Raw genomic sequence first — 26,318 nt, 5'->3', positions numbered from 1 at the left:
TCGCCAAACTAATAATTTTTGCAAATAAATAACAAAAAAATTAATTATTGTTAATAAATAATTATGTTTATAAATATCAAGATCACTAAGTGAGTACCAGTAATAATCAATGGTGAGTACCAGTAATAATGATGAGTAAATGGTTGTTAAGGGAATGGGAAAGGGTAATTTAAGGGTTTAAAGTGTTAAGGGATGGCTTGTGATACTGTCCATAGCCAAAAATGGTGTATTTACTTCCACATCTCTACTTCGTGGAAATTCGAGTTTCGCGGGCGGTCTCGGAACGCATCCCCCGCGGAAATCGAGGGAACACTGTATTGTATTTTGTCAATGTTGTTGCAGTAGAAAGTTCTAGTATTAAGGATAACCCAGCTTTCATTGGTTGAGCAACATTATATGGAGAATCTGCAATTTGGGATGTTGCTTTTGCAGGTCTGTCATTGTGGAGAATTCTGCTGGCATCACCAACACTAGTGAAATTCTCAAGCCAGTAAAGAAACGGAAGAGGAAAGACTATCAAAGCCCTTCAGAGGAGGAAGAGGAAGAATCAGAGCAAATGGTGTGACTGGGATGTTCTTGCATGTATTTGCAGTAGAATCTGATAGCAGCATTTTTTTTCCTGGTATGCATGCTCGCTCATTCACCGGACTGGCCTAAATTAGAGCCAGTCAGACCATGGAGCCATAGCTTTAACCAATGGACATTACAAAGTAGGGATGGGCAGTGTATTTTTTTTTTAGTGCAGGAGGGAAGTACAGCTGTCTTAAACTCTATGGTGTCCCACAGATATAAAGAAATGGTACATAGGCACAACATAACATATGCATATCTATCTGTTCTGCACATGTAACCAATAGGATTTCTAGAGAGGAAAGAGATGTTCATATACGCCCTCCATTCCCTTAGTGATAGATTTTACTTATGTGACTGTTATATTCTAAATACAGGTTTTTCTACAGATAAGGATGGCACTGAATAGCGGGGTATCAATTTTTTCTCCTAAGTTGGATGGGCCATGGTACTTATCATTGTTCCCCTACTTTCCACTCCGTGATGAGCTGCTGCTTACACGGTCTGGTGCACGTGCGCCCCTGCACGAGATTTAGTTTCTGCACATGCACAGTTGGTAAAATCTTGTGTAAGGATGTTCGCGTGAGCAAGATTTCAGTGATTTTTGCGCATGCGCAAAAGCAAAAATATCAGAGAAAATCACTGTAATTTCACTCACGTGAGATTTTGTTTGCTGCGCATGCACCGAATCCAAATCTCGCGCCGATGGGCGTGCACACTGGATACATGCCAGTCATGGACTCAGCGGGCGCACTAGTAGCGCGAAAGACGAGCAGCCCTCCACTGTTTCCACTGGAAACAGTGGAAGCAGTTTTGCTCACCAGATACAGCTTTGGTTGGTTTTTCTTTGTGGTTGTATTTTGATTTCTCAGAAAATGGGGGAAACAAGGCAGAGTGCTACGTTGGAGGCCATTTCATATAGTTTTCTTTGGGCAGCAGGGCAGCGCTCTGAAAGATCAAGGGGAGAAGGTCAGGACAGCCAGGCTGCATTGCGCAGAAATAAAAATAGTGCTAGTGATTTTGGACATGGTCAAAGCCAAACTGTCATTTGAAAGAGGTCTACCTTTAATTTGTGGTTTTGAAATAATGCATTACTTGACAATTGCTTAACTTTTTAAACTTACAAATGTGTACATTATAACCATATTTATTTATTATATTTATATGGCTGCTCATCTCACGAGAACTGACTCATACATATTCAGATTTCATATTCATTACACTGCAGAATTACTAATTCGCATTGAAAACAGCACATCATGCAAACCTAGTACCCTCCAGATGTTTTGTATTAAATAATTTATAATATGTATTATTCAATATGATGGTGTGAGCTGAAAGGAGCAGTTGTTCAAAACGTCTGGAGGACATTGCTAATTTAACCCTAATGCAATGCTGCATTAAACTATCTTTTATCTTTGAATATATTATAAAACCACAGCTATCTGTAGGATAAGTCAAAAGCAGTAGCTTATGCATCTTGATTGAACCTCTTCTTTCCCCTCTTCCCTTTTCTAATAAATTATTCCACACCTCTGGATTTTTCACCTCATGTATCACTATATCATCAGTGCTTGTTTAGAAATTGTTATTATTTGTAAAGCTTCTAGAAGCATTCCTAGGTTGTAAATGCAGCACATGGCTAAAACTAACACAATGCAAGAAATGTGGAACCAAATATTGCTCCTTAGTCCTTTCTTCTTCATTAAAGCATTGCAAACAGTATTAATTTTGAATGTAGCCAAATCCCAAGCAGAGTTACTGTTTTGTTTTCTGGATTGAAACCATACTCCTACATTCATTCCATTGCACAAATGCAGCATGCAGAGCCAAAGCTACAGTTATCCTTACAGGAGATAAAACCTGGTCATAATTCTGGTACATCTTTTTTCTAGGAGTATGATAGGTAAAAACTGGAATAGTAGAATTTTGGAATGATGCAGCATTACTATACCCCATTCTCTAAATAATAAAAGCAAAAAAATAAAAGTCTCTTTTTGTTTGGGCTGATTTCAAGTTAAAAATAACTTAATCTGAGGAACCAGATTGTTGGAGGGGCAATATGCTATCTCTGAAAACAGCTTAGAGCGAGCTGTAAAAGCACTGTGAAACAGTATATAAGTCTATGTACTATTGCTATTAGAGATATGTTCAGATCTATATTGCATTTGTATTTGCCTTAAGTTGCAAGATCCCTCAAGGAGCAATTCAGCTTTGGTTTTAGCTTTACCTATATTTTACAGTAACTTAATGTTCTAAGGATTTCTGGAGTACAAGTTTTTGTTATGTATCAACACAGTGGAATGGATCTTATGGAAACAAAGAGTCTTGTAGCATCATAAAGACAGCAAATAAGTCCTGGATCACCAATATGAAACTTGTAGACACCACTAAATTGATAATATTCTTCTTGGTGCCTTCAAAGCTTCTTGCAGTTTTCAAGAGGTACAAGTCTCTCTCCTGTGGCTCAAAGGGGAATTTTGCACTTTGCATTGTGTTAATCAATTCACTAATGTGAGAATGTCTGTGTCATATGCTGCAAATATTTTGAGAATGCCAGTGTATTAAGGTTATTCTCACATCTGTGTTTTATTTTCCACTGACCTCTGTTTGCAGTCTCTGTCATCCATCACAGGCATTTATAACACTTTATAGATCTGATGAAGAGAATTTTGAAAGCTTATGCCTTGAGCTTATATCACAAATATTGTTTATCTTTAGAGTGCTACAAAATTCTTTGATTTATTACAAAGGGTAACCTGAAATTGATCATAGAAACCTAGGGGACATAATCTGAAACCCCAAGATTGCAGGTAACCCATCATCCAAACCCTGGGAGTGACTGCAGAGGTGTTAAAATATTGGTGCCAAGTAGTACATTTTATCACTGAAAATTGACGGGGAATAATATGATTAATATATATATTCAATGTAACTGAGTTGGAATTTAATTACTTCGACTTACATTATCCCTTTTCCTAAATATGTAGTGTTCCCCTTCTAAGAAAGCCTCCCTCAAATTTCCTGGTACTGTATTCCCAAAATTAAGAGATTTTGTTTGTGTGTCTTAGGAACTAAAGCAGGAGGAGATAAATGGTTCAGGAGGAGAACTTCCTGCTGTTAATAATAGTACTGAAGAATGGAATGCCGATCAGTTTGGTAAGCATATACCATGGCTTCCTTGTTTGAGCAACTATAATGTAATCATTAATCATCCTCAAATATGAAATGATATATTCTGTCCGAGGTTATGCTTTTCTTACCTGTTCATTCTGAGATGTAGTCTGGCCATGAGATGCCTGTCCCATCTGCAGCCAAAAAGTACAAGTGCAGAATAAAAAGAAGAACATGATGCTTTTGACTGAAATGCAATGTTCAATCCTCAATAGCTGAATAACCGATGATAGCTATAATTTTTGGAAAGAGGAGTATCCTAAACTTTGCCCTAGATGTCTAAATTTTACTTGGCACAATGTTTGGGAAATTTCATTTGTTCCATTTTCTGATATTTTTAGTTTCCAGTGAGAAGGCAGAAAGTTGGACCTGGGCATCATACCTAGAAGAACAAAAAGCCACAGCTGCTCCTTTAAATTTGTTCCAAGAAGTGAGTTATTCTTTTACCTGCTATTTTTATGGAGCTTTGACATTTTGCTGTCAATCAACATATTTATGCTATAATCATTGGTTCTTTTCTCGAAGACAACCTGATTTGTTATTCTGGTTCCTATGATGTTTTTTATGGTTCCTGTACTGTAGGAACCTCTTTTTATCTGAGAGATTTACTAGTATTCTATAACACATTTTTCAAATTTCAATTTCAAGCAAAGTTAAGGAAAGCAAAAACATTCATAGTAATGTCTATCAGTAAGAAAGAAAAATAATGCATTTAGGAAAGAGAAAACACATCTGGGATATGGATACAATATGGTAATTTTGTTAGGGTCATTAAGCTTTGGAAAGTCAAGTGAAATTTAAATGTAGCAAATGAAATCAGATACTCTTCTTTTACAGGTAGTCCTCAACTTACAACCAACATTCATTTAGTACCCAAAATTATAGTGGCATTGAGAAAGGTGATTTATGACCAGTCCTTACACTTGCAGCTGTTGCAGCATCCCATTCTTATGGGGTTGCAATTTGGGCACATGACAACTGGGATGTATTTATGATGGTTGCAGCATTCCAGGATCATGTGATCACCATTTGTGATCTTCCTAGCTGGCTTCCAACAAGCAGAGTCAATAATGGAAGCCCGTTTTGCTTAGTGACTGTGTGGTTCACTTAACAACTGCTGTGATTCGCTTAACAACCACTGCAAAAACCTTTGTAAAATCAGGTACAATATCTTTAACAGCCACCGTACTTAGCAATGGAAATTCTGTACCCAACTGTGATAATAAGTTTGGGGGAGCGGGGGGAGAACGACACTTTTCACAATGGAGAGTTGTGATAGGTTTATTATTTTGACATATTTCAAGACCTCAAAATAAGTGTTCTGAACTTCTGTTTCTAATAGCAGAAACACAAAGTAAAGTTTGTGATCACATGGGAACTACCATCATGGTTAAGTTGCCATATTAATCTCTGTTGTCTTATTTCAGTCGTTTCCATTTAAATGCATCGGTAGAAGAAATTATGTATCTCTTATATTTTTATGTGATTTGTTCTTTTTAGCACCAGTTGATTACCTCAAGTAAGAATGGTTTCAAAGTGGGAATGAAACTGGAAGGGATAGATCCTCAGCACCCCTCAATGTATTTTATTCTCACTGTAGCAGAGGTGAGATGCGTTTACACTGTTGTATATTGTTCTAGCTCAGCTATTCTCTTGTTTGCCCCTAGTTCATTTATGTATGTTAATGCTCGCCATTCATTTTAGGGTGAATATACAAGAGTGAAAATCTGGGTGCGTCTTATATACCGAATGTAGGCCTACCCAGCCTCTCAAACAGCTTCTTAAATGGAGCTTTGCAAGGCTGAAAACAGCCTCTTGGATGGAGCTTTCTAAGGCTAAATAAGCAGCCACTCAAAAGGAGACTGAAAAAGCAAGGCGCAGAGCTCACAACCAACGAACAAAGTTCACCTCTGGGAACAGCTGATTAGGGGTATTCATAGAAACATAGAAACATAGAAGTCTGACGGCAGAAAAAGACCTCATGGTCCATCTAGTCTGCCCTTATACTATTTTCTGTATTTTATCTTAGGATGGATATATGTTTATCCCAGGCATGTTTAAATTCAGTTACTGTGGATTTATCTACCACGTCTGCTGGAGGTTTGTTCCAAGGATCTACTACTCTTTCAGTAAAATAATAATTTCTCATGTTGCTTTTGATCTTTCCCCCAACTAACTTCAGATTGTGTCCCCTTGTTCTTGTGTTCACTTTCCTATTAAAAACACTTCCCTCCTGGACCTTATTTAACCCTTTAATACATTTAAATGTTTCGATCATGTCCCCCCTTTTCCTTCTGTCCTCCAGACCATACAGATTGAGTTCATTAAGTCTTTCCTGATACGTTTTATGCTTAAGACCTTCCACCATTCAGGGAGACCGATCCACCCGCCAATCAGCTGTTGAGCTGTGCTCATTCTAAATCAGGCTAATATACCTGTTCCAGGCTCTTTGCTAAGGACGTTAGTCAGATGGATGCTGGTGGGCAGAATTTTTTTTTCTTATTTTTCTCCCCCAAAACTATACTCTGGTATGTCTTATAGTCTGAAAAATACGGCAGTTGCAAGAAGTACTAAAACTAAACATAGGTGCAAAAAGTTATTATCATAAAATAACATAAATTATCAGTGGAATGCAACACATGATGATTTAATATGATAGCACATGTTTCTATTGCTTTTTCTGCATGCAGGTATGTGGCTACAGGATGCGGCTTCATTTTGATGGCTATTCTGAATGCCATGATTTTTGGTTGAATGCTGACTCTCCCAATATTCATCCTGCTGGCTGGTTTGAGAAAACGGGACACAAACTTCAACCTCCCAAAGGTAGGTAGATTAGGACAATGCATGTAGAAGCTCACATCCATTTCATTGTCTGATGGCAAAGTGATTGAAGGAGTGAGTGAATGAGGTGCTTTGAGAGGAATGGTAAGAATGTAAAGGTGAACAGAACTCTACGTTTCGGTATCTAGTTTTTCCAAAGCTAAGTTAGAATAGAATGGAGTGGAATGGAATGGAAGGCTGTTAGTGTTTGGTTGGGTGTTAACCCCGACAAGATGGAGTGGTTATGGGTTTTGCTTCCCAAGGACAATCCCATCTGTCCATCCATCACTTGGGGGGGGCGGCTTTTGACCCCTTCTGGGAGGGTTCGCAACTTGGGCCTCCTCCTCGACCCACAACTGACCTTAGAATACCATCTTTCAGCTGTGGGGGGGGGGGGCGTTTGCCCAGGTTCGCCTGGTGCGCCAGTTGCGGCCCTTCCTGGACAGGGAGTCTCTACTCACAGTCACTCGTGCCCTTATCACCTCACAGTTCAACTACTGCAATTTTCTTTACATGTTGCTACCTTTGAAGAGTATTTAGAGACTTCAGGTAGTACAGAGCACAGCCGCGTGAGCAATCATGGGCTTTCCAAGACATGCCCATGTCTCTACAGCACTCTACAGGCAGCACTGGTTGCCGATTAGTCTCCAAACACAATTGAAAGTGTTGGTTATAACCTACAAATTTCTACATGGCCTGGGACCAGTTTACTTACAGGATCATCTTTTGCCTCATATATCCCAGCGGCCGGTCAGGACCCACAGAGAAGGCTTTCTCCACGTCCCGTCAGCCAGACAATGCGGAGCCTAGGGGAAGAGCTTTGTCTGTGGGGGCCCAGCCCTATGGAAAGAGCTCCCCCCACTCATATTGCCCCCACTCTCCCTAAAACACTAAAGACCCACCTGGTTTGGGGCCATATCTTGCCCCGCCCAATGAATGAATGTAGGATGTATGAGGTATGAAGCTACTTGTCTAATTTTTAACTATGGGGATTTTTAGAATGTAATTTTATTTAGATTTCTAATATGTTGTAAGCCGCCCTGAGTCTCAGGAGAAGGGCGGCATAGAAATCAAATCAAATAAATAAATAAGCAAGCAAGCAAGCAAGCAAGCAAGCAAGCAAGCAAGCAAACAAACAAACAAACAAACAAACAAACAAACAAACAAATATATATATAAATATGATCAAGGAGAGTAATCATCTAGAACTAAAGAGAAATTTCCTGACAGTTAATCAGTGGAACAACTTGAATTCAGAAATTATGAATGCTCCAACACTGGAATTTTTAAAGAAGAGATCGGACAACCATTTGTCTGAAATGGTATAGGGCAGTGATGGCGAACCTATGGCACTGGTGCCACAGGTGGCATGCAGAGCCATATCAGCTGGCACATAAGCCATTGCCCAAACGTGCATGCGTGTGCAGGCCAGCTGATTTTTGGTTTGTACAGAGGCTCTGGGAGGGTGTTTTTTGCTTTCAGAGAGCCTCCAGCAGGATGGGGGAAGGCGTTTTTAACCTCCCCTGGCTCCAGGGGAGCCTTTGGAGCCTGGGGAGGGTGAAACACGAGCCTAATGGGCCCATTAGAAGTTGGGAAACAGGCTACTTCTGGCTTCCAGAGTGCCTCCGGGAGTGGGGTGGGGGGGAAGCTGCTTTTGCCCTTCCCAGGCATTGAGTTATGGGTGTGGGCACTCGTGCTCTTTTGGCACCCGAGGGAAAAAAAGGTTCGCCATCACTGGAATAGGGCTTCCTCCCTGAAGAAGACCTACAAGATCCCTTCCAACTCTGTCATTGACACAGTAGTATTTATACAGTGCTGACGACACTGCTGACAATAAATTATTAATATTCTAATGTTTAGGAAACTTAAACCATTAATAATTGTAAAAAAGAAAAGGTGTTATATCGGTATCAGTGAGTTCAAGTGCTGACTTGGCCATGAAAGTCAGCTGGGTGACCTTGGGCCAGTCACTCTCTCAGTCCAACTCACCTCACAGCATTATTGTTTTGGGGAAAATAGAAAGTGTCTTAGATATGTTCTCCACCTTGAGTTATTTGTAAAAACAATAAAAGTGGGCTGTAAATAAATAAAATATAAATATAAACTGATTTAAAATGTTGATATTAATAAACATAAGATAATTTAGCATTTACAACTGGAGAGTCAGCTGCATATTACTTCAAGATATTTGTTATACAATAAAAATTTCTGTCTTTGGTTGATTACAAAACAGTAAGGTCTCTATTGTATTGTTACTTGCTTAGGCATGTTGAGAAAACAAGAATGACAAAGAGAAATATGCGACAAAAAAAAATAATGGAAAAAAATGGCTGTTTGGTTTCTAATTTCCCTTTTTTGATGCTTCTGCTAATTTACAATGTTTATCAACATTTAAGACCGCTTAGAAACCAAACTAAATGTGTCATGCTGTATGACATATTATATATATGAGAGCCATTCTTGTTTAAATTTGGTTAAGCACCTAATGGGAATAAAGTTAATTTGACTGGAGAATTGCAACCCAAAATAAGAGATAAAAACAAATAAGGAAATATATCTTCATTATGTTTCTTCAGATTCTTGAGACGAAATGAAATAGGATTTACAGAGTTACCTAAAATGAACTTATTACCTGTGAGAAACAAAAACACAAATTCAGCTAAGGCAGTACTCTTATTAGGATAATAGAGATGTTATACTAGCTACACATGCTCAAATTTGTTATACTCTTCATTGTGGAAAGCTATATACATTGCAAGTGTGCATCCTTATCATTGAAAGCTAGAACAAAGGTGGCATTATGTGGTACTTGCAAACCCTCCAGTTCATATCCATAAAAGTGCACAATGAAATATTAATTTCAGAATAAAAATGGCACTCAGATGTTCAAGCTCTCACTAGAAATATTGTCAATTTTTAAGTGAGAACATGAACAGCTTGTGAAATTGCAGAAATTTCACAAGATTTTAGTTACTGGGGAAAAAAAGATCTTACTATAAAAGGCAGTATTGCTTGGCACTTGAAAAGGGATCCATGCTGTCGCTAAAATGAAATACTACGGATTTTTGTTGGCATGTCTCCTCTTATGTCTCCCTTATGGATGGGGTTTAGGTTACAAGGAAGATGAATTCAGCTGGGCCAATTACCTGAAGATTACCAAAGCTCAGGCAGCTCCCAAGCATCTCTTTGCAAGTCCAGACAGTGTGAGTGGATGCTGCTTTATTTTACAAATCAGTCCCTTTTGTTCACTTTTGAAACAGCAGCAAGAGAGAGCCTGACTTGTATTCCACAATAATACTTAACTTAATCTTTTGAATCAGAATTCAAAAAATAAGTAATTTGGACAAACTTGTAATAATAATTAATCAGCCAATTAAATAATTTCATTGGATCAATAGTAAAGATTGTCACTGATTAATTTCTGGATCAAAAGTACCTCTTAGGGCTGACACATGTTGCTTGCAAAAATTGAGATAACCACTAGATGGAAGCAATTTTCTGCGTCGCTTTCCTGCCATCTAATAATTATGCAGATTTTTGCAGCACAGATTTTTCAAGCTTAGCTTAATTTACACCTTTGTGATTAACAGGGACTTCTTCAACATTGATGCATCTGATGCTGAGAACAAATTATTCTAAAGATTAACAGATAATTCCATTTAGATTAACCTTTAATCATTTGAATGTTTATTGAAATATTAAAATTAGATTTCTAATTTGATATTTTTGGAAACATTACCAAGTCCCTTCTTTTCTGAATCACAATCAATTTCTTAACAGTTCTGGCCACAGTGAGTTTTTGACTTATCATAGAATTACCACACAAAATTCCTTTGTATCTCCAGGTAGCATAAACTAGGGTTAAGAATTTATTATTCCTTAAATATTACTGAATTAAAATTATTGCTATTGTTCACTGTTAACTATGCTGGTTATGACTACACAGAGTTGTTTGTATCTCCAAGTAGTTTGTTTATTAAATTTATACCTCACCCATTTCAATGTCGCTTTTTAACTACTTCTGTTGTGCAGAGTCTCATATTACAGTTTGGCATACATAATTGTACTCTGCATATGCTGTCACATGTACATTATAGGATTGCAACAGTTGTATCATCAATGACAAATGCCTGAGGTTTTGTCTTCTCATTCTTCAGAATGATGCTCCCATAGGATTCCAAATAGGGATGAAGCTTGAAGCAGTGGACCGTATGAATCCTTCTTTGATTTGCGTGGCCACAGTGACAGATGTGGTAGACAATCGCTTTTTGGTGCACTTTGACAATTGGGATGACACATATGACTACTGGTAGGTGAGAGAAAAACACCAATATTACTCTTATCTATGGCATATTACTCTACCTATCTATACAAGCGGCACATGGAGCCATATCAGTGGCCATACAAGCTCAGGTCTGGCATTCATGGTTTTGGGCCTTCTGGACCCACTGGGAGTTGGGAAACAGGCTGTTTCCAGCCTCCAGAGGCCCTCCGGAGATAGGAAATGGTTCATTTGCTAACTTCTGGAAGATGACCTCTGGCCTCTGAAGGACCTCCATGGGGAGGGAGGCCGTTTTCACCCTCCCCAGGCTCCTAGAAAGCCTTTGGAGCTTGGGAAGAGCAAAACAACCAGGCCTTCTGGTCCAACCAGAAATTAGCAAACCGGCCATTTTCTGCCTCTGGAGGGCCTTCAGAGGGGGTGGAGAAGGCCCTTTTCACCCTCCCTAGGCTCCTAGAAAGGCTTTGAAGCCTAGGAAGAGCAAAAAACGGGTGTGCCATTGTGGGGCACATACATGCATGGAATTATGCCCCCACATGGAATTATGGGTGTGGGCACACATGCATGTGACCCCCCGCTCCCCTCCCCCTTTTTCCACCTGAACCAAAAAAGGTTCACCATCACTGATCATGGGATGATGACATGAAAGCTGATGAAAAAGATAAACATTTTAGCTAGTTTTTAAAAAAAATCTTAGGAATTGTGGAAGCAGCAATTATACATCTCCCAGTGTGTCATAATCCTTGTTTCGCTTAATTTTCACTCTGAGTAGGATATTTCACATGAAGAATGCTGAAATCTTGATAATTCTTTCCACCAGTCAAGGAGTGGGGGAAATTATCCTTGGCCCCAATGATAAACTTTTTCCTATTTATTTGTTATGTGGAGGGCAAGAATGGGCATTTTGCCAGGATTGTGTTGGAAATGTAAATCTTACCCTATGTGTTCTTCAGACAAAAAAACAACCCCGCCCTTGCTTATATTTAAATAAATACTAAACTTGCACATAATTAAAGCAGGGGTTCCCAACATGGGGTCCATGCCCCACAGGGGAGCAGTTTTAATGGGGGCAATTGGAACCTTTTAGGCTTCTTTCCTATGAGTAGGAGTTCACTTTTTGAATAGTAAGAATTATATGTATTGGGCGGGGTGGTGGTGTTAGTGGTGGGCAGGACCCGTTACGCCCAGGGGCGCAGCTCCGGTAGGTCGGCTGCACCCAGGTGTTCTAGTCTGGTAGGTCGGTGGCTGTGCATTCATGCAACCAGTGTTCCCTCTAATTTTTTGGGGGGGTGGGCGGAAAAGTATAGTGTCTGAGCGGCAGTCCCTTCGGGACTGGGCGGCACAGAAATAATAAACAAACAAACAAACAAACAAATAAAAAACCCACCCTGTTTTGCCTCAGAGAATTTCAAAATAAAATACTGTACTGTGTGTCTATAACAGTGAGCTCATAATAGGGCAACTCTATCAATATCAAAATGCCACTTAAATAGTTGAGCTAGTTTCAAACTAGATTTTGATTTTCTTTCTCTCTTCCTTACTCCCGTTCTTTTTCTTTCTCTTTTCCTTCCTCTCTTTTTTCTATCTGTTTCTCTCTCTTCCTCTCTTCCTCTCTCTCTCCTTCCCTCTCACTCTTTCCCTCTCGGCTTCTGGTCAGGTTTGGAAAACTCTGAGTTGATGATGATTTTTAAGTGAGCGGTTGCTCACTGCTCAGCTTAGAGGGAACTATGCATGCAACTGGTGAGATACCAGTTACGGAAATTTTCGGCTGGTTTTGCTTCCGCAAATAGATGAAAATCGTCTAGCAGCAGCTGAATTTCGTGCGAGCGCATGAATGAGCATGTGCAAGTGTGCCATACACACACACGCACTAGGAGTGCACCATGAGTGGTGGCGGCTGGCAGCACATCACTGTGGGGGGGGGCATCAGGACTTTAGAGATTCTTAGGTGGGGCGTGGCCAAAAAAAAGGTTGCGAACCACTGCTTTAAATAGACTATATAACCACATATTTTTATTGCAGGTGTGATCCCAGTAGCCCCTACATTCATCCTGTTGGTTGGTGTCAGGAGCATGGAAAACCTCTTACTCCTCCACAAGGTGAATAATGCCTAAGCATTGTCTACTGCCAAAGGAAAAAGATACAGCAATGCACACAGGGCATTTTCAATACAGGGAATACTATGAGCCATCTAGTTGGTTATTCCTTCCATCACGGATAGGAATTCACTGCTCTGTTTACTCTTAAAATATAAGCCTTTTTAGATACAATAATAAACAAATATCATAAAATCATGGGATGGATTTCTGTTAAAATAGATGTCAGTGCATGATTTCCTGAAGTGAAGTTTTAAATGCTGAAATAAAAATGACATCAGGAAAATGTAATATTTAACTTACATAACATAAAAGGGTTTTGTCCTTGTTTTTCTCACTTCTTTGCCCTAGGTTTGCCCACTTTTTGGAATATAGACCCCAAATAGTATTCAACCTTCCTGTAGAAGAATGTTTTATAGATCAGTCGTGAACTTGTAGCTTAGCCTTCCCCAATCTGGAAACCTCTAGAGGTTTCCACAGTGACCATTTTTGAGACTTAAGGAAGTTGAAGTCCTTGCAATTCTAGGGCATCTGTATTGGAGAAGACATTTATGGTGTAAGACATTGATTTTTTTTATATATGCTAGGCATAATCCCTGTTTTAAATTGACCATTGATTTGTATCTAGCAGTAAGTAATACTAATGGTCACTTTGAGTTCCTGAGAGCCTATTGTTATTAGTGAATTATTCTAAATAGATCCACTCCAGCAAAACCTTTTCATCTCCCAGATATTTTCATTTCCAGACTATCCTGACCCTGAGAACTTCTGTTGGGAAAAATATTTGTCAGAAACAGGTGCTTCTGCAGCGCCAACTTGGGCCTTTAAAGTGGTGAGTATTTTGTATGTTTTCCAAATATCTGCTATACAGTCCTCAGTATTTGCCAGAAGTATAGAAGGAAGGAGGGTAACCTTACGTATGCTTAAGTCAATGTTCAGAAGACAGCGATTCTTCCTCTGATCGCCCTTTTCAGGTATTTTGGTAATGTACAATTTTTAGAATCTGTTCTGTCTGGCTCACTCCGGAAGCTATGACCAACCCAAAAAGATAAGCCAAACACACCGGTAGAATTCACACACAGTTTTATAATGAGAAAGAGAAAAATAACCAACAGAAAATGTCCTTACAAGTCAGGAAACACTGGAACTCCAAACAGATACACAGAGGCAATTGTCCATACAAAAGCACAGGATTCTTGATGCCAAGACGAGGCTGTAGATAACAGACATACACCTCCCACGGGTCTTCAAGACTGCTGGGCCACGAGCCAGGAACAGAAACGCTGAGAGACAACGCAGATTACAGCAATTCCACTCAGATAACACTCCACACTGTTACAAGAGTTTGCCTGCCTTATAAACCCTTCCCTGCTAATGAGGACCACGCCCAAGCCCTGGTGTTCCTTATTCAATGCTGATAATATCTCTTCAGTTGCTGCCTCCTTTGATCTATGCGTCTCTATCGCATATCAATGACAGCTTGTGCGTCCTCATCCAATGACTCTAGAGACTCCAAGCTACTTGCTGAAGAGAGCCCCTCCCCAGGGCTCCCAGGCCCCTCTTCCTCATCACATTCCTCTTCGCTCTCATCCTCCCCCGGGCATGGAGCCAGCAGAGACGCAGCTGGTCTTTCATCTGCCTCAGGCTGAACCACAACAGAATCTAGGAATTATGAAAGTTTTTGATGCTAGTAAAAGAAACACACCATGCATTATTTCTCTCTCATATAAAAAGATGAATCAGACCAGTGGAAAGTCGGTCGTGCAGGATGTGATTTCACCTTATAAACACCATCTTCCTTATCTTGTTTTCCTTACTTTTTTGTTTGCCTCACTTTAGAGGGAGCCCCATGGCTTTCTGATGAACATGAAATTGGAGGCAGTGGATCGAAGGACCCCCTCTCTAATCAGAGTTGGTAGTGTAGAGGATGTAGAAGACTACAGGATAAAGGTGGGCTTTTCTTCTGCTCTGTGCTTAGGCCTTTCTGGTATTGCCCAGTAATTTATGTACTTCCTTGTGGTAAATGAAATGTATTGGGGAAAATAATCCAAAATCTAAATTGTGATTTTTTTTTTTTACAAAAAATACAATGCAAGAGTGTAAATGTTATTTTGTAACCCTGGAGTGGTCTAATGAAGTTACATCTTCTAATGGCTTTGGAGGTTTTGTATAAGCAAAGCAATAGTTTGGCTGGATTGATAAACTGTACTGAGCCATAATTTGTTGACTAAAGCATTCAACAGATTTAAGTCAAAATTAAACAAGCCATATTACAGATGATTGCATGATATACAAACCCGTTATCCCTTAATTATGCCTTTCATCTTTAACGTGGGAAATCCTGAGCTTTGTTTTCGTTTTCTACAATTATGCACTACCAAAAATAATATACTGGCTTTAAAATTTGCATTCTTAAGATTATAGAAAGCATTTGTAGCCCTACGGTTATAAAGAAAACCTATAATTTCTAATGCCTGCTGAAATCTGAGAACTTAATATATACTTCAGTGTATACTCTTACAACAAGCAAAAGCAGAATAATTTTTTTAACAAGAACAATAAGCTGCTTTGTTTGCTTACTGTAATTGTTATCTGTTTGTAAAATATAGCTTTCCTTAATGTATAACTGTGATAGTTTCAGAGCAGAACATACAGAGCCTGTAATGGGGAGTGGCTGGCTCTTTAAATCAAAAGCCAATCTGATGCGCCCAGAGCATGCCTTTGACCCATGAGAGGCCAAGGAAGGAAAAGAAGGGAGTTTGGTTTGGTTTTTGGCAGAAAGCGTTTGGGGGTGAAAGGAGTTGGCTGGAATGTTGGATGAGGTGGTTACCTCAAACACGGCTGAAAGTTGGTTTAGATAGAGTTGCATTAGTTGATGATGACTATTACTATTACGTAAACATAAAACTCAGGCAACTGAACATTCAAAAATGCATCACAAATATAAATCACTGGTGCTAATGGTTGATATGAGTTGATGCCAGCATCCTAGGTATCATCCAAGTATCTTCTTAAGATGTATGATGTTTGAGTAGCACAGTTTTTTGCAGTTTTGCTAGTGGAACTGCAAAAAACTGCGCTGCAATTTATTTATTTTTTAATAATAATAATAATAATAATAATAATAATAACAACAACAACAATAACAATAATAATAATAGTTGTTGTTGTTGTTATTATTATATTGTCGTTATCATCATAATCATTATCATTATTATTTCTTTTATTCATCAAACATGAAACTCAGTCAACTGAATATTCAAAAATGCACCACAAATATCATTGACTGGTGCTAATGGTTGATATGAGTTGATGCCAGCATCCTAGGTATCATTCAAGTATCTTCTTAAGATGTATGATGTTTGAGTAGCGCAGTTTTTTGTAGTTCCGCTAGTGGAACTGCAAAAAACTGCGCTGCAATTTATTTATTTTTTAATAATAATAATAATAATAATAATAATAATAATAATAATAATTATTATCATCATCATCATCATCATTATCATTATTATTTCTTTTATTCATTAAACATGAAACTCAGTCAACTGAACATTTTAAAAAAATTCACAAATATCACTGACTGGTGCTAATGGTTGACATGGGTTCCTGTCAGCATCCTAGGTATCAAGTACCAAGTATCTTCTTAAAATATATGATGTTCGAGTAGTGCAGTTTTTTGCGGTTCCTCTGATGATATTGCAGGAAGCTGCAATTTCTTAATGTGTTTTGTGAATTTTTTGGGACTTAGTACCCTGATGATAATGGGTATTACTGATGCCCGTTTCATCATAGCTGGGTAGTTTTGATAGCCATGTCGCGATATTTCATAATTTTTTCCAGTTCTCTTTCTTCAAGTCTGGCATCACCTAGTAACAGCGATGTCAATAAACTGTACTGATATTGGCCCTTGACAGCTGTGATATCTGGCATGTTGTGTTCCAAATGACGATCTGTCTAGCTTTGTAATCAGTTTGCATGTGTTTGCTGCACTCACATATTAAGAGTGAAACACAATTTCAACTTTGTTGTCGCAAAGTCGGCGGTTTGGGTTGTCAGTGGATTTTTGTATCTTTGCTTTCATGGCATTAGTTTGTAGTGCTTGTTCTTGAGCAGGGAGTATTAAACCTTCTGTTTATTTCTTGATGGTTCCTATCTCACATTTTCCTTCAATGTTTTTAAAATGTTGTCCATGCAAAGCTTTGGTTTCCCATCTATTTAATTGTCATCCAGCTGTTTTTTGTTATATCCTGCCTTTGCATCTATTGTTTTTATAATGTTCTTTTTTTCACAGCCTGCAGTAATTTTTCTGTACATTGGTTCACATAATCATCCAAACTTTGTTTTTCTTCTACAATTTGATGGATTTGCAATAGCCCTCTGCCTCCTATTTTTCTTGGCAGGTACACTGTTGATGTCACTTCGTGGATGTAAAACATATACATATTCAAAAAAGTTTGTATGTTTTCCAGTCCAAATTTTCCAGTTCGGTCAAAGTCCAATTGATGATTCCAGCTGAGTAGCATATCACTGGAACTACCCATATATTAATAGTTTTAATACATCAGTTTCAAAGTTCATTTTGATGTCACCGCTGAACAGTTGAACGGTGCTAAGTATGATTTAAGTTTAGTGAGGCTTTTTGCATACATTTTAAAGTCATTCTTGTAGAGTAGACGGTTTATATTGCCATGTTGGCTTGAGATTTGACATCCCAGTTTTGTGTTTTGTAGGATTATTATCAGTGGAATTAATGTGATGTTGAACTGTAGTGGTTAAAGTGAGTCCCCCTAGAAGATTCCTCATCTGATGTTGATTTCACCAATGTTCTTCCCATTTTCTGTTAGAACTGTTTTCCATTTTTCTATAATTGATTTAAAAATTGTACAGTTATTTTTCCACACAGGTATTAATCCAGATGTGGGGTAAAGAGTAAAATGCCTTCTTGTAATCAATCCACACCATTTAAATTCATTTTTTCTTTGTTTTGCATCTTTTAGTATTTTGTCAATGAGTAACTGATCTTTTGTTCTTCTCGACTTTTTATACTTTTCTTTTTGTTCTACTGGATGCAAATGGTTTTCCATCAGATGATTGAAGATTGAATTTGCCAGTATTCTTGTAAAAATGTGAAAGTTGTTGGCAGACAAATAATTGGGCAATAGTTGCTTGGTTCTGTGCCCTTTTTTGGATCTTTCATTAACATATTTCATTATGTCTGGCCAGGTGTTAACCATTCTTCACTTGTTGAAGCATTTTATCAAATTGAGTGGCCATGCGATGATGGAGACTGCTCAGATATTTTAGCCAGTATCCATGCAATTTGTCCAGGCCATGTGCACTCCAGTTCTTGACCTTCTTTGCTTAGTTTGCAACCATGTCAGTTGTTATTATAATATTTTCCATTTTGTTTTGTTTTGTGTTGTTGTTGTTATTATTTTATTCATAAAAAACAGTAATACACAGCAAACGAGATTTGTATGCTGGATTTTGTATCACACTTCCCAAGCGTCTAGGACCGTGTGATGTATTTTCATATGATGCACGCAGATCCAAATACGGTGGTCTTTTGCAACTGGCAGATTGTGATTTTGTCAATGTTTATTGTTTTCAAATGCCGGCTGAGATCTTTTGGCACAGCACCCAGAATGCCGATCACTACTGGGACCATCTGTACTGGTTTATGCCAGAGTCATTGTAGTTCGATTTTAAAATGCTGATATCGGCTACGTTTTTCTTGTTGTTTCTCGTGTTATGTGTGGAAACGTATTTTATAACTTGACGTGTTGGTTTTTGTTTAAATCCTGGAACTGATCAGTTGCCTCTTGACACCTGCCTGAGTTTGGCTAAGCTACAGACCCCAGAAGTTTTTGTTTTGTATTTCTGTCTACTTTTGTATTTATCTAGATTCGGAGGAGGTAAGGAATTCTATTTCAGTATTCCTTGGTTCCCCAGAACAGCAGTCCCCAACTTTCTGGTGCCAGAAACCAGTTTCATGGAAGAAATGGGTCTTTTTTGCACAGACCAAGTGGGTGGCATGGTTTCATGCACAACCTAGTTCTGTGCATGTGCAAATGAAGCTGCACTCACTTGCCTGCCACTCATGGCTTGTCAGGAACCACAACAGCCTGGTTCCTAACACGCCATGGACTTGTACAGATCTACAGCCCCTGTTCTAGGAGGGCTGATGTGAAAGGGAGAAACCAGTTTATAGTGAAGGAGTGGTGGCAGCATGGAGATACAATTGGCCAGTGTCTATGGAGATTCTCAGTCATCTAGATCAGTGTTTCCCAACCTTGGCAACTTGAAGATATCTGGACTTCAACTCCCAGAATTCCCCAGCCAGCATTCGCTGGCTAGGGAATTCTGAGAATTGAAGTCCAAATATCTTCAAGTTGCCAAAGTTGGGAATCACTGATCTAGATCATGGTTGTCCAAAGTTGCTTTTTCCAAAAGGCAATTGGACTTTCTTGGGTTTTTTTTCTTGGAGAAAAAGAACTGAAGAAGCTTCGTAGAAGAGAAGTGAAACATTTTCAAAGAAAAAAAACTGCCAGTAACTTTAGAAGATTGGCTGATTCAACTTTGAGGGCACTTTCCCCCTTATTTCAGGGTCAATTTTGCCAAATGTCATAGTATAGCACCCACTTAATTTGTTATAGCAACAGATATCAATGTATGTACACACACCAATTCTAAAGTTCTTCTGTACTAATAGTTATCACTTTGCAGGTACTTACAAAAATGGAAAAACAGTGTCAGTTAATAATGTTGTCAGCACCTAACAGGAAATCCAATATAGTAGGTACAGAAGATAATGCAGAAGGATTTGGCAATAGCTAGGCAACTGTAGTAATGTCTATTCCTGTGCACAGTGCATAGGCATGCTGTCACGAATAGCTGATATGCTTCTGTCAACACTGATTAAGAATTGTGCATTTTTTACACAGTAAAGTTTTCTATTCCGCGGAGAGGGGCGGCATACAAATCTAAATAATAAATAAATAAATAAATAAATAAATAAATAAATAAATATTCTTAGTGGGATGCCTCTGCTTTCCCACAAATAGTCTTCATAATACTATCCGCCAGTATTTTTTATTCAGATATCAGAAGAAAAAGGGAAGAGATGAGGTGAAATGAACAAGCCAAAAGGTATAGTGGCATAATCCTTCACTTGTGGATGAATAGGAAGTGCAATATTGTGGGAAAGAGACGATGTAGATTCAGTTACCATTCCCAGATAATAGAAATGTGGCCTCTGTAAATCAAGGAGGAGTTATTTAGTAGTTGACAATTTTTTTTCTAAGACTCCCCATTGATTCCACACTGCCATGGACCAAACAGACTCCAGAATGAACAGAATTCCAGCTATGCTTTTGCCTGCATACTGGTGGATTTGGAGTGAAATGTGGGGATTCAGTAGCTTTCATCTTCTATCTTTTTTTAGAGTGTTGCATGTACCTAAAAGATTCATACTTCCACTTTTTAGGTATGATGTCTTAGAAGTATGTGAGATGTATATGTGCTATATATACGGTAATGTGAAAAATGGATCTCCATCTTTCCACCATGAATTGACTAGGTCTGTTCTGTGTGTTTGGAGGCATATCTCTCAAAAGCTGGGGTGACCTAAGGGCCTCCAGCTGTGGACTATGTATCTTCAGATATGAAGTTCCTCAATTCATTGATCAATTTGAAGTGAAAATATGGAGAACCATCTCCTTCTGTACCATGTGAAACTGCTTTTATGCATTGATTAGAGAAAATGCACTTTTGTCTCTCTGCTGGTTGGATGCTCCAAGGATAATTTCTAAAATCTAATTTCATTCTGTTGATGTTTGCCTATAGATTCATTTTGATGGCTGGAGCCATATCTATGATTTCTGGATTGACTCAGATCACCCAGACATTCATCCTGTAGGATGGTGCTCAAAAACTGGACATCCATTGCAACCTCCTCTTAGTAAGAACAGTAACTACATGTTGCACAAATACTTGCCACATTCTCATGATTATCTAGGGACAGTAGAAAAAGACACTACAGACTACATGAAATAATAGACAGGGTGGCATCTTTTAGCTTATAATTATAATGCAAAGTAACGCAAACACCTTATATTGTGTTAATTCTTTTGCCCTGGAACTACAGTGTTTATGTGTGAGAGATCTTTTAGTTCTCCAAAAAGACATACAAACATGACCTCTAAAAATCTTGCTTAAGGCTTTCTTTGGTTTCTGTATCTCTAGTAGACTTGACCTTCATATATAGATTTGCAGTTCTGAATGTATAAAGTTGTTTTGTTTCTGAAAGAAAGAGGGCTATGACTTGCCAATTTATTATATTATCACTGTACAAATTTTGTAGGAACACTTCCAACAGTTGTTTATATATTCCACTCAATTTAAGCTTTATAAAAACTTCTAAAAACTTCTATTTATTTCAAATAGTCTTTCTTCAAAGGCTTAGGATGGTTCTACATGGATGCTATTTTAGATAACTCTGCTGCTTTTTAATGCTAAATTATTTTACCAATGTTGGATTAGGTTGCTGTTTTAACTCATTGTTTTAACTAAATATTTAGTGTTCTTTAATATGTTTACATAAGCCACATTATAAGAATGGCTTTCCAACATTAAATCAGATACATAATACATAAATACTTCCTGCTTTTGAGAAATATCTATCGAACAGTTTTGAATGTTGGTGTAGTTGGATATTTCTGAAATTCAACTGTAAAATATTTTTTATATGCAACGTAGAAATAGAGAGGCAAATTTTACTAAATAGAATTCAAATTTTGAACTATATTTGCTTGGGGAGGGGAGAAGAAAAACCTATAGTACACACAAGTTTTGTTTAAAGAATGAAAAGTAATTATAACTTCATGCAGATGAAAATTGCCTATGTCTTAAATTAAAAGTGCCTAAAATTCAAATTATTTCTTCTCTTTTGAGCAGGGCCAAAGGATCCTGTCTCCTCTACCAATGGAAGCTGTCCAACCTTGGCCTGTAAGACCCTCTCAGCTACCAAGAGTTCCAAATATAGCTTTCATAGGTGAGCATTCGTGATAAGTTACAATATCCTGCTGATTATGCTGCCATAGGCAGCATGGACTTAAGGCACCACTAAGAGTTGTTGAGGAACAACTGCTACTTCCTTAGAATAAATCAACTTAACATACAACACGGCTCAAAAAAATAAAGGGAACACTTAAACCACACAATATAACTCCAAGTTATATTGTGTATACTCCAAGTTATATTGTGTACAAATCTAATAAGTAAGTAAGTAAGTAAGTAAGTAAGTAAGTAAGTAAGTAAGTAAGTAAATCAAACTTCTGGAAAATTAAACTGTCCACTTAGGAAGCAACACTGATTGACCATCAATTTTACATACTGTTGTGCACATTCAACTTTGAACAGAACAAAGTATTCAATGAGAATATTTCATTCATTCAGATCTAGGATGTATTATTTGAGTGTTCCCCTTATTTTGTTTGAGCAGTATATGTGGATCTTTTAGCCTCCTCCACTTGGCTGAGCCTGTTCCGTCCTCAGCCTTTCTCCCCCCAGCCATTGGTTGCTGCTCCCTGGCCCTTTTGCCGAACGGGTCTCAAAAGCACTTTTGCCCTGGCCTTTTGGACGCAGGGGGCATTTGACCGCCAGGCAATCAGAGGATTCGTTACTTTTCATTGCCTTCCATGTCTGAAAGCAGCCTTTTTTGGAGAAGGAGAGGGAGTTTATTTATTGTCTGTCTGTCAGGAGTCTGTCTGTCTGGCGTCCCAACACTGATTGTTCTGTTGATTTTTGGGGTGGTTGACGGGCAAGTTATGGGAGAGATGGTATGAGAGCCTTGGGAGGATCATCGGAATCGTCGCCTTTTCGGGTGTGTGATCGCTTCCGCCCGAGATTTAGGCCCACCTTATGGGGGAAAGTTTTCAAAGGGACGGCCACCTCACGATAACTATACGGGTATCTTACTATTTAGATGCCAGACTGGTGTTTCAGCTGGGCTGAAACCAGACGAGAAACAGCGGGGTGGGAGAACTCGAGAGGAGAAGGAGGGGAGGGGGAGAGAGGGAGCGAGAGGGAGATGCGGCAGGCGAGGGTGGGAGTGGGGGGGGGGGTGAAAAGAAACAAACAAGAACCATGCGCGCACGCTCCCCACACGCACCCTCTCTTCCTCCCTTCCTTCCCCCCAAATCGGCGACTTCTCTCCTGCGCTCGACTTCGCTCTCCTCTTTTGCTGTCGGCTGCAAAAGAGGGAGAAGGTTATTCTCTTTTTAACGTGTCCGCTACCTTCCTTTTTGTGCTCTCCATCTTCCCCCACCCTTTTCCAACCCAGCCACTTTCCCCACCCTGCGATTCCTACTTTCACATGCACACCAAAGACGGGTGCAATAGAGAGCTCAAGATACACATACACATTGCCCTTGCTATTTATTATTAAACCCCATTACTCCCCCCCCCTTTCTCTCTTTCCCCCCTTCCTCCCACTTTCTGGGGCGCTTCCCCCCCCCTCCCCACCCAAGTCGAGCCCCCTCACCTCTTCCTTCTGCAGTCTTTTTTATCGCTGTCTCTGGCTGGGGGCTTCTAAAGCCTGGAGAGAGAGTGTTCATGCGGATTGCCCTGCCTCCCTTTAACTAGCTGGTTGGCTCGCTGGCTGGATCTCCTTCCCACTCCCAATCCTCCCTCCTCCGCCGCCTCCCTTTATCGCCCCATGTGTTGTGCAAGGAAGCAGATTTGCTAAAGAGATCCCCTTGCGACGGCAGCAGGGAAAGGAGGAGGATCGGGAGAAGGAGGGAGATCCAGCCAGCGAGCCAGCCATATTATTATTGTTGTTGTTGTTGCTATTGTTGTTATTGTTGTTGTTGTTGTTATTATTATTATTATGCAGCTGCTAACACACAAAACCAAATGCTTTTTAAATCTCTATTTTCCAGAAAGTGTCCAACACCTGGTTGTGATGGCTCAGGCCATGTGACTGGGAGATTTACAGCTCATTACTGCATCTCAGGGTGTCCCTTGGCAGAGAAAAACCAGGGAAGGGTAAAGGCTGAACTGTCAGACACTGAAAACTCTGTTCGAAAAAGGAACCTCATTGCTTATTCCCAGAAGAAGAAGTCTCGCCATCATGGAAGGTAAACGAACAGCCAGTGTTAATCCATCGGGATGATCACACTGAGAGGTGCCATTGTAATTTTACAACCAGTCATTTTCATATATTTGCTTTATGGCTATTCCTCATAGTTTATGCATGATTTGTTGCTAATCCTGTGCTTCTCCAGGCATTATATCTATTTTTATATATTATTCTCTTGGATCCTGAGTCATCTTCTAAACTAATCTATTCTCTGTTTTTATAATCTGTTCTTATTAATATTATGCAGAGTAACTTGCTTCTGAGTGCAGAGATCTGTGAGTTGGATCCTAATCAACTGTGGCATTAAAAATTAAAATAGAACATCCAATGGCATAATTTTGAAGTCATATAATACATTGTCATCTTAAAGCTAAGCATATCTTAGTCGAGGAGAGGCTAGGTAGAAAACAGCAGATGATCCTTGTATGTGCTTCCTTGAGCTGTGGGGGAAAATATTTTTAAACTGAATATTAACAGGCATGTAACTTTCTCTTAAAGCTCTATGCAAGAAAATGCATAGAACAAAGGGATTGATTTAGCTCCATAAATCCTATTGTGGCATGTTTGGAAAGAACCACACTGTATATTAGTCTGAGTCTCCTGGAGAAGGGAGGCCTAGAAGTCCAAATAAATAAATAAATAAATAAAATAATATATACAGTGATACCTTGTCTTACAAACTTAATTGGTTCCAGGACAAGGTTCTTAAGATGAAAAGTTTGTAAGACGAAACAATGTTTCCCATAGGAATCAATGGAAAAGCGATTAATGTGTGCAAGCCCAAAATTCACCCCTTTTACCAGCCAAAGCGCCCGTTTTTGTGCTGCTAGGATTCCCCCGAGGCTCCCCTCCATGGAAAACCCCACCTCCGGACTTCCGTGTTTTTGCAATGCTGCAGGGGAATCCCAGCAGGGGAATCCCAGCATCGCAAAAATGAGCACTTTGCTGGCAATGGAAGTTTGGAGGTGGAGTTTCCCAGCGAAGGTAGCATCAGAGAAATCGCAGCATCGCAAAAACATTGAAGTTCTCGAAACCCCACCTCCGGACCTCTGTGTTTTTGCGATGCTGCGATTTCACTGAGGTTCCCCTCGCTGGGAAACTCCACCCCCAGACTTCCATTGCCAGCGAAGCGCCTGTTTTTGTGTTGCTGGGATTCTCCTGCTGGGATTCCCCTGCAGCATCACAAAAACACGGAAGTCTGGAAGTGGGGTTTCCCATGGAGGGGAGCCTCAGGGGAATCCCAGCAGCGCAAAAACGGATGCTCCGCTGGCAACGGAAGTCCAAAGGTGGGGCATCCCAGTGGCGGCGGTGGGTTTGTAAGGTGAAAATAGTTTGTAAGAAGAGACAAACAAATCTTAAACCCTGGGTTTGTATCTCGAAAAGTTTGTATGACGAGGCGTTTGTTAGATGAGGTATTGCTGTATACCCAATCTACCACATATTTGACATAGCCAATAGAAATATAATAGTGGTACAGGGGTTGAATTCCATGGAAATCTAGTTATCATTTGATCACAGAATTTGCTCTCAGTGTGATTAAATATGGGCCCCTAACCTATATTTCAGGCTTTCCAACGGTTGCACCCATTTCCACTGAAACCGAATATATCCGTCTTGGCTGCTAGTCAGCCTGTTCCTCTATTTCCTTTTACCTTTCTCAGCATAGAGCTAGTTTTTTGTATAATGTGTCCAAAGTTTTGATTAATTTGAACTGGATCGTTTGTACCTCAACTGAGAACTCTGAGTTGATAAGTTTGCTAATCCATTTGGGGGTCTTTTTCTTGGCTGTCCACAAACAGACAATTCCCTTATTCACCGAAGGAAGAGGAAGTACCACACAATCAGATTTGCAAGGTTCTGTAATTTTAGCTACTCTAAATAAAAATAGGTTTAGTCTTCCTGTGGAATTAATTTCTTGATTTGATCTACCTAGTAAGGCTGAAACAGTCCAACCCATTTCATACTGTAGGTTGCTCTGAAGAGAAAATGAGGAGAGAAATCCCATCTGTGTATACATCTTAAACTCTCAAAAGAAAAAGTTAAAAAGCCACTCAAATCAAGGTCAACTCATAGTAGTTGCACTAATTTTCTTGTCAGTAACATGACATTGATTTATCTTTGTATTTTATTTTTTTAACATCCCAGTCTAGCCTATTCCTTAGTTATCTCCCACCCAACTATTATCCAGATCCAGCATTATTTTTTCAAGTTTGACCATGGTCAGCTAATAACTTCC

General features: G+C 39.2%; 1 protein-coding gene across 1 annotated transcript in view; it reads left to right on the top strand.

The window, feature by feature from the left end:
- L3MBTL1 (L3MBTL histone methyl-lysine binding protein 1) overlaps positions 1-26,318 on the top strand; it is a 57,849-nt gene that overhangs the window by 26,200 nt on the left and 5,331 nt on the right. Inside the window, exons 6-18 of the mRNA XM_070748821.1 lie at positions 433-559; positions 3,642-3,729; positions 4,086-4,174; positions 5,245-5,349; positions 6,435-6,570; positions 9,679-9,770; positions 10,725-10,876; positions 12,869-12,945; positions 13,689-13,774; positions 14,782-14,892; positions 20,788-20,902; positions 21,898-21,994; positions 23,883-24,080. Of these exons, the coding sequence (XP_070604922.1) occupies positions 433-559; positions 3,642-3,729; positions 4,086-4,174; positions 5,245-5,349; positions 6,435-6,570; positions 9,679-9,770; positions 10,725-10,876; positions 12,869-12,945; positions 13,689-13,774; positions 14,782-14,892; positions 20,788-20,902; positions 21,898-21,994; positions 23,883-24,080 (1,473 nt within the window). The remainder of the gene's footprint in view (positions 1-432; positions 560-3,641; positions 3,730-4,085; positions 4,175-5,244; positions 5,350-6,434; positions 6,571-9,678; positions 9,771-10,724; positions 10,877-12,868; positions 12,946-13,688; positions 13,775-14,781; positions 14,893-20,787; positions 20,903-21,897; positions 21,995-23,882; positions 24,081-26,318) is intronic.

The sequence above is a fragment of the Erythrolamprus reginae genome, chromosome 3, assembly GCF_031021105.1.
Source record: "Erythrolamprus reginae isolate rEryReg1 chromosome 3, rEryReg1.hap1, whole genome shotgun sequence".
In the NCBI taxonomy this organism is placed as follows: Eukaryota; Metazoa; Chordata; class Lepidosauria; order Squamata; family Dipsadidae; genus Erythrolamprus; species Erythrolamprus reginae.
Note: the sequence above shows the minus strand (reverse complement) of the source record. Positions and strands in the feature narration are given on the sequence as shown.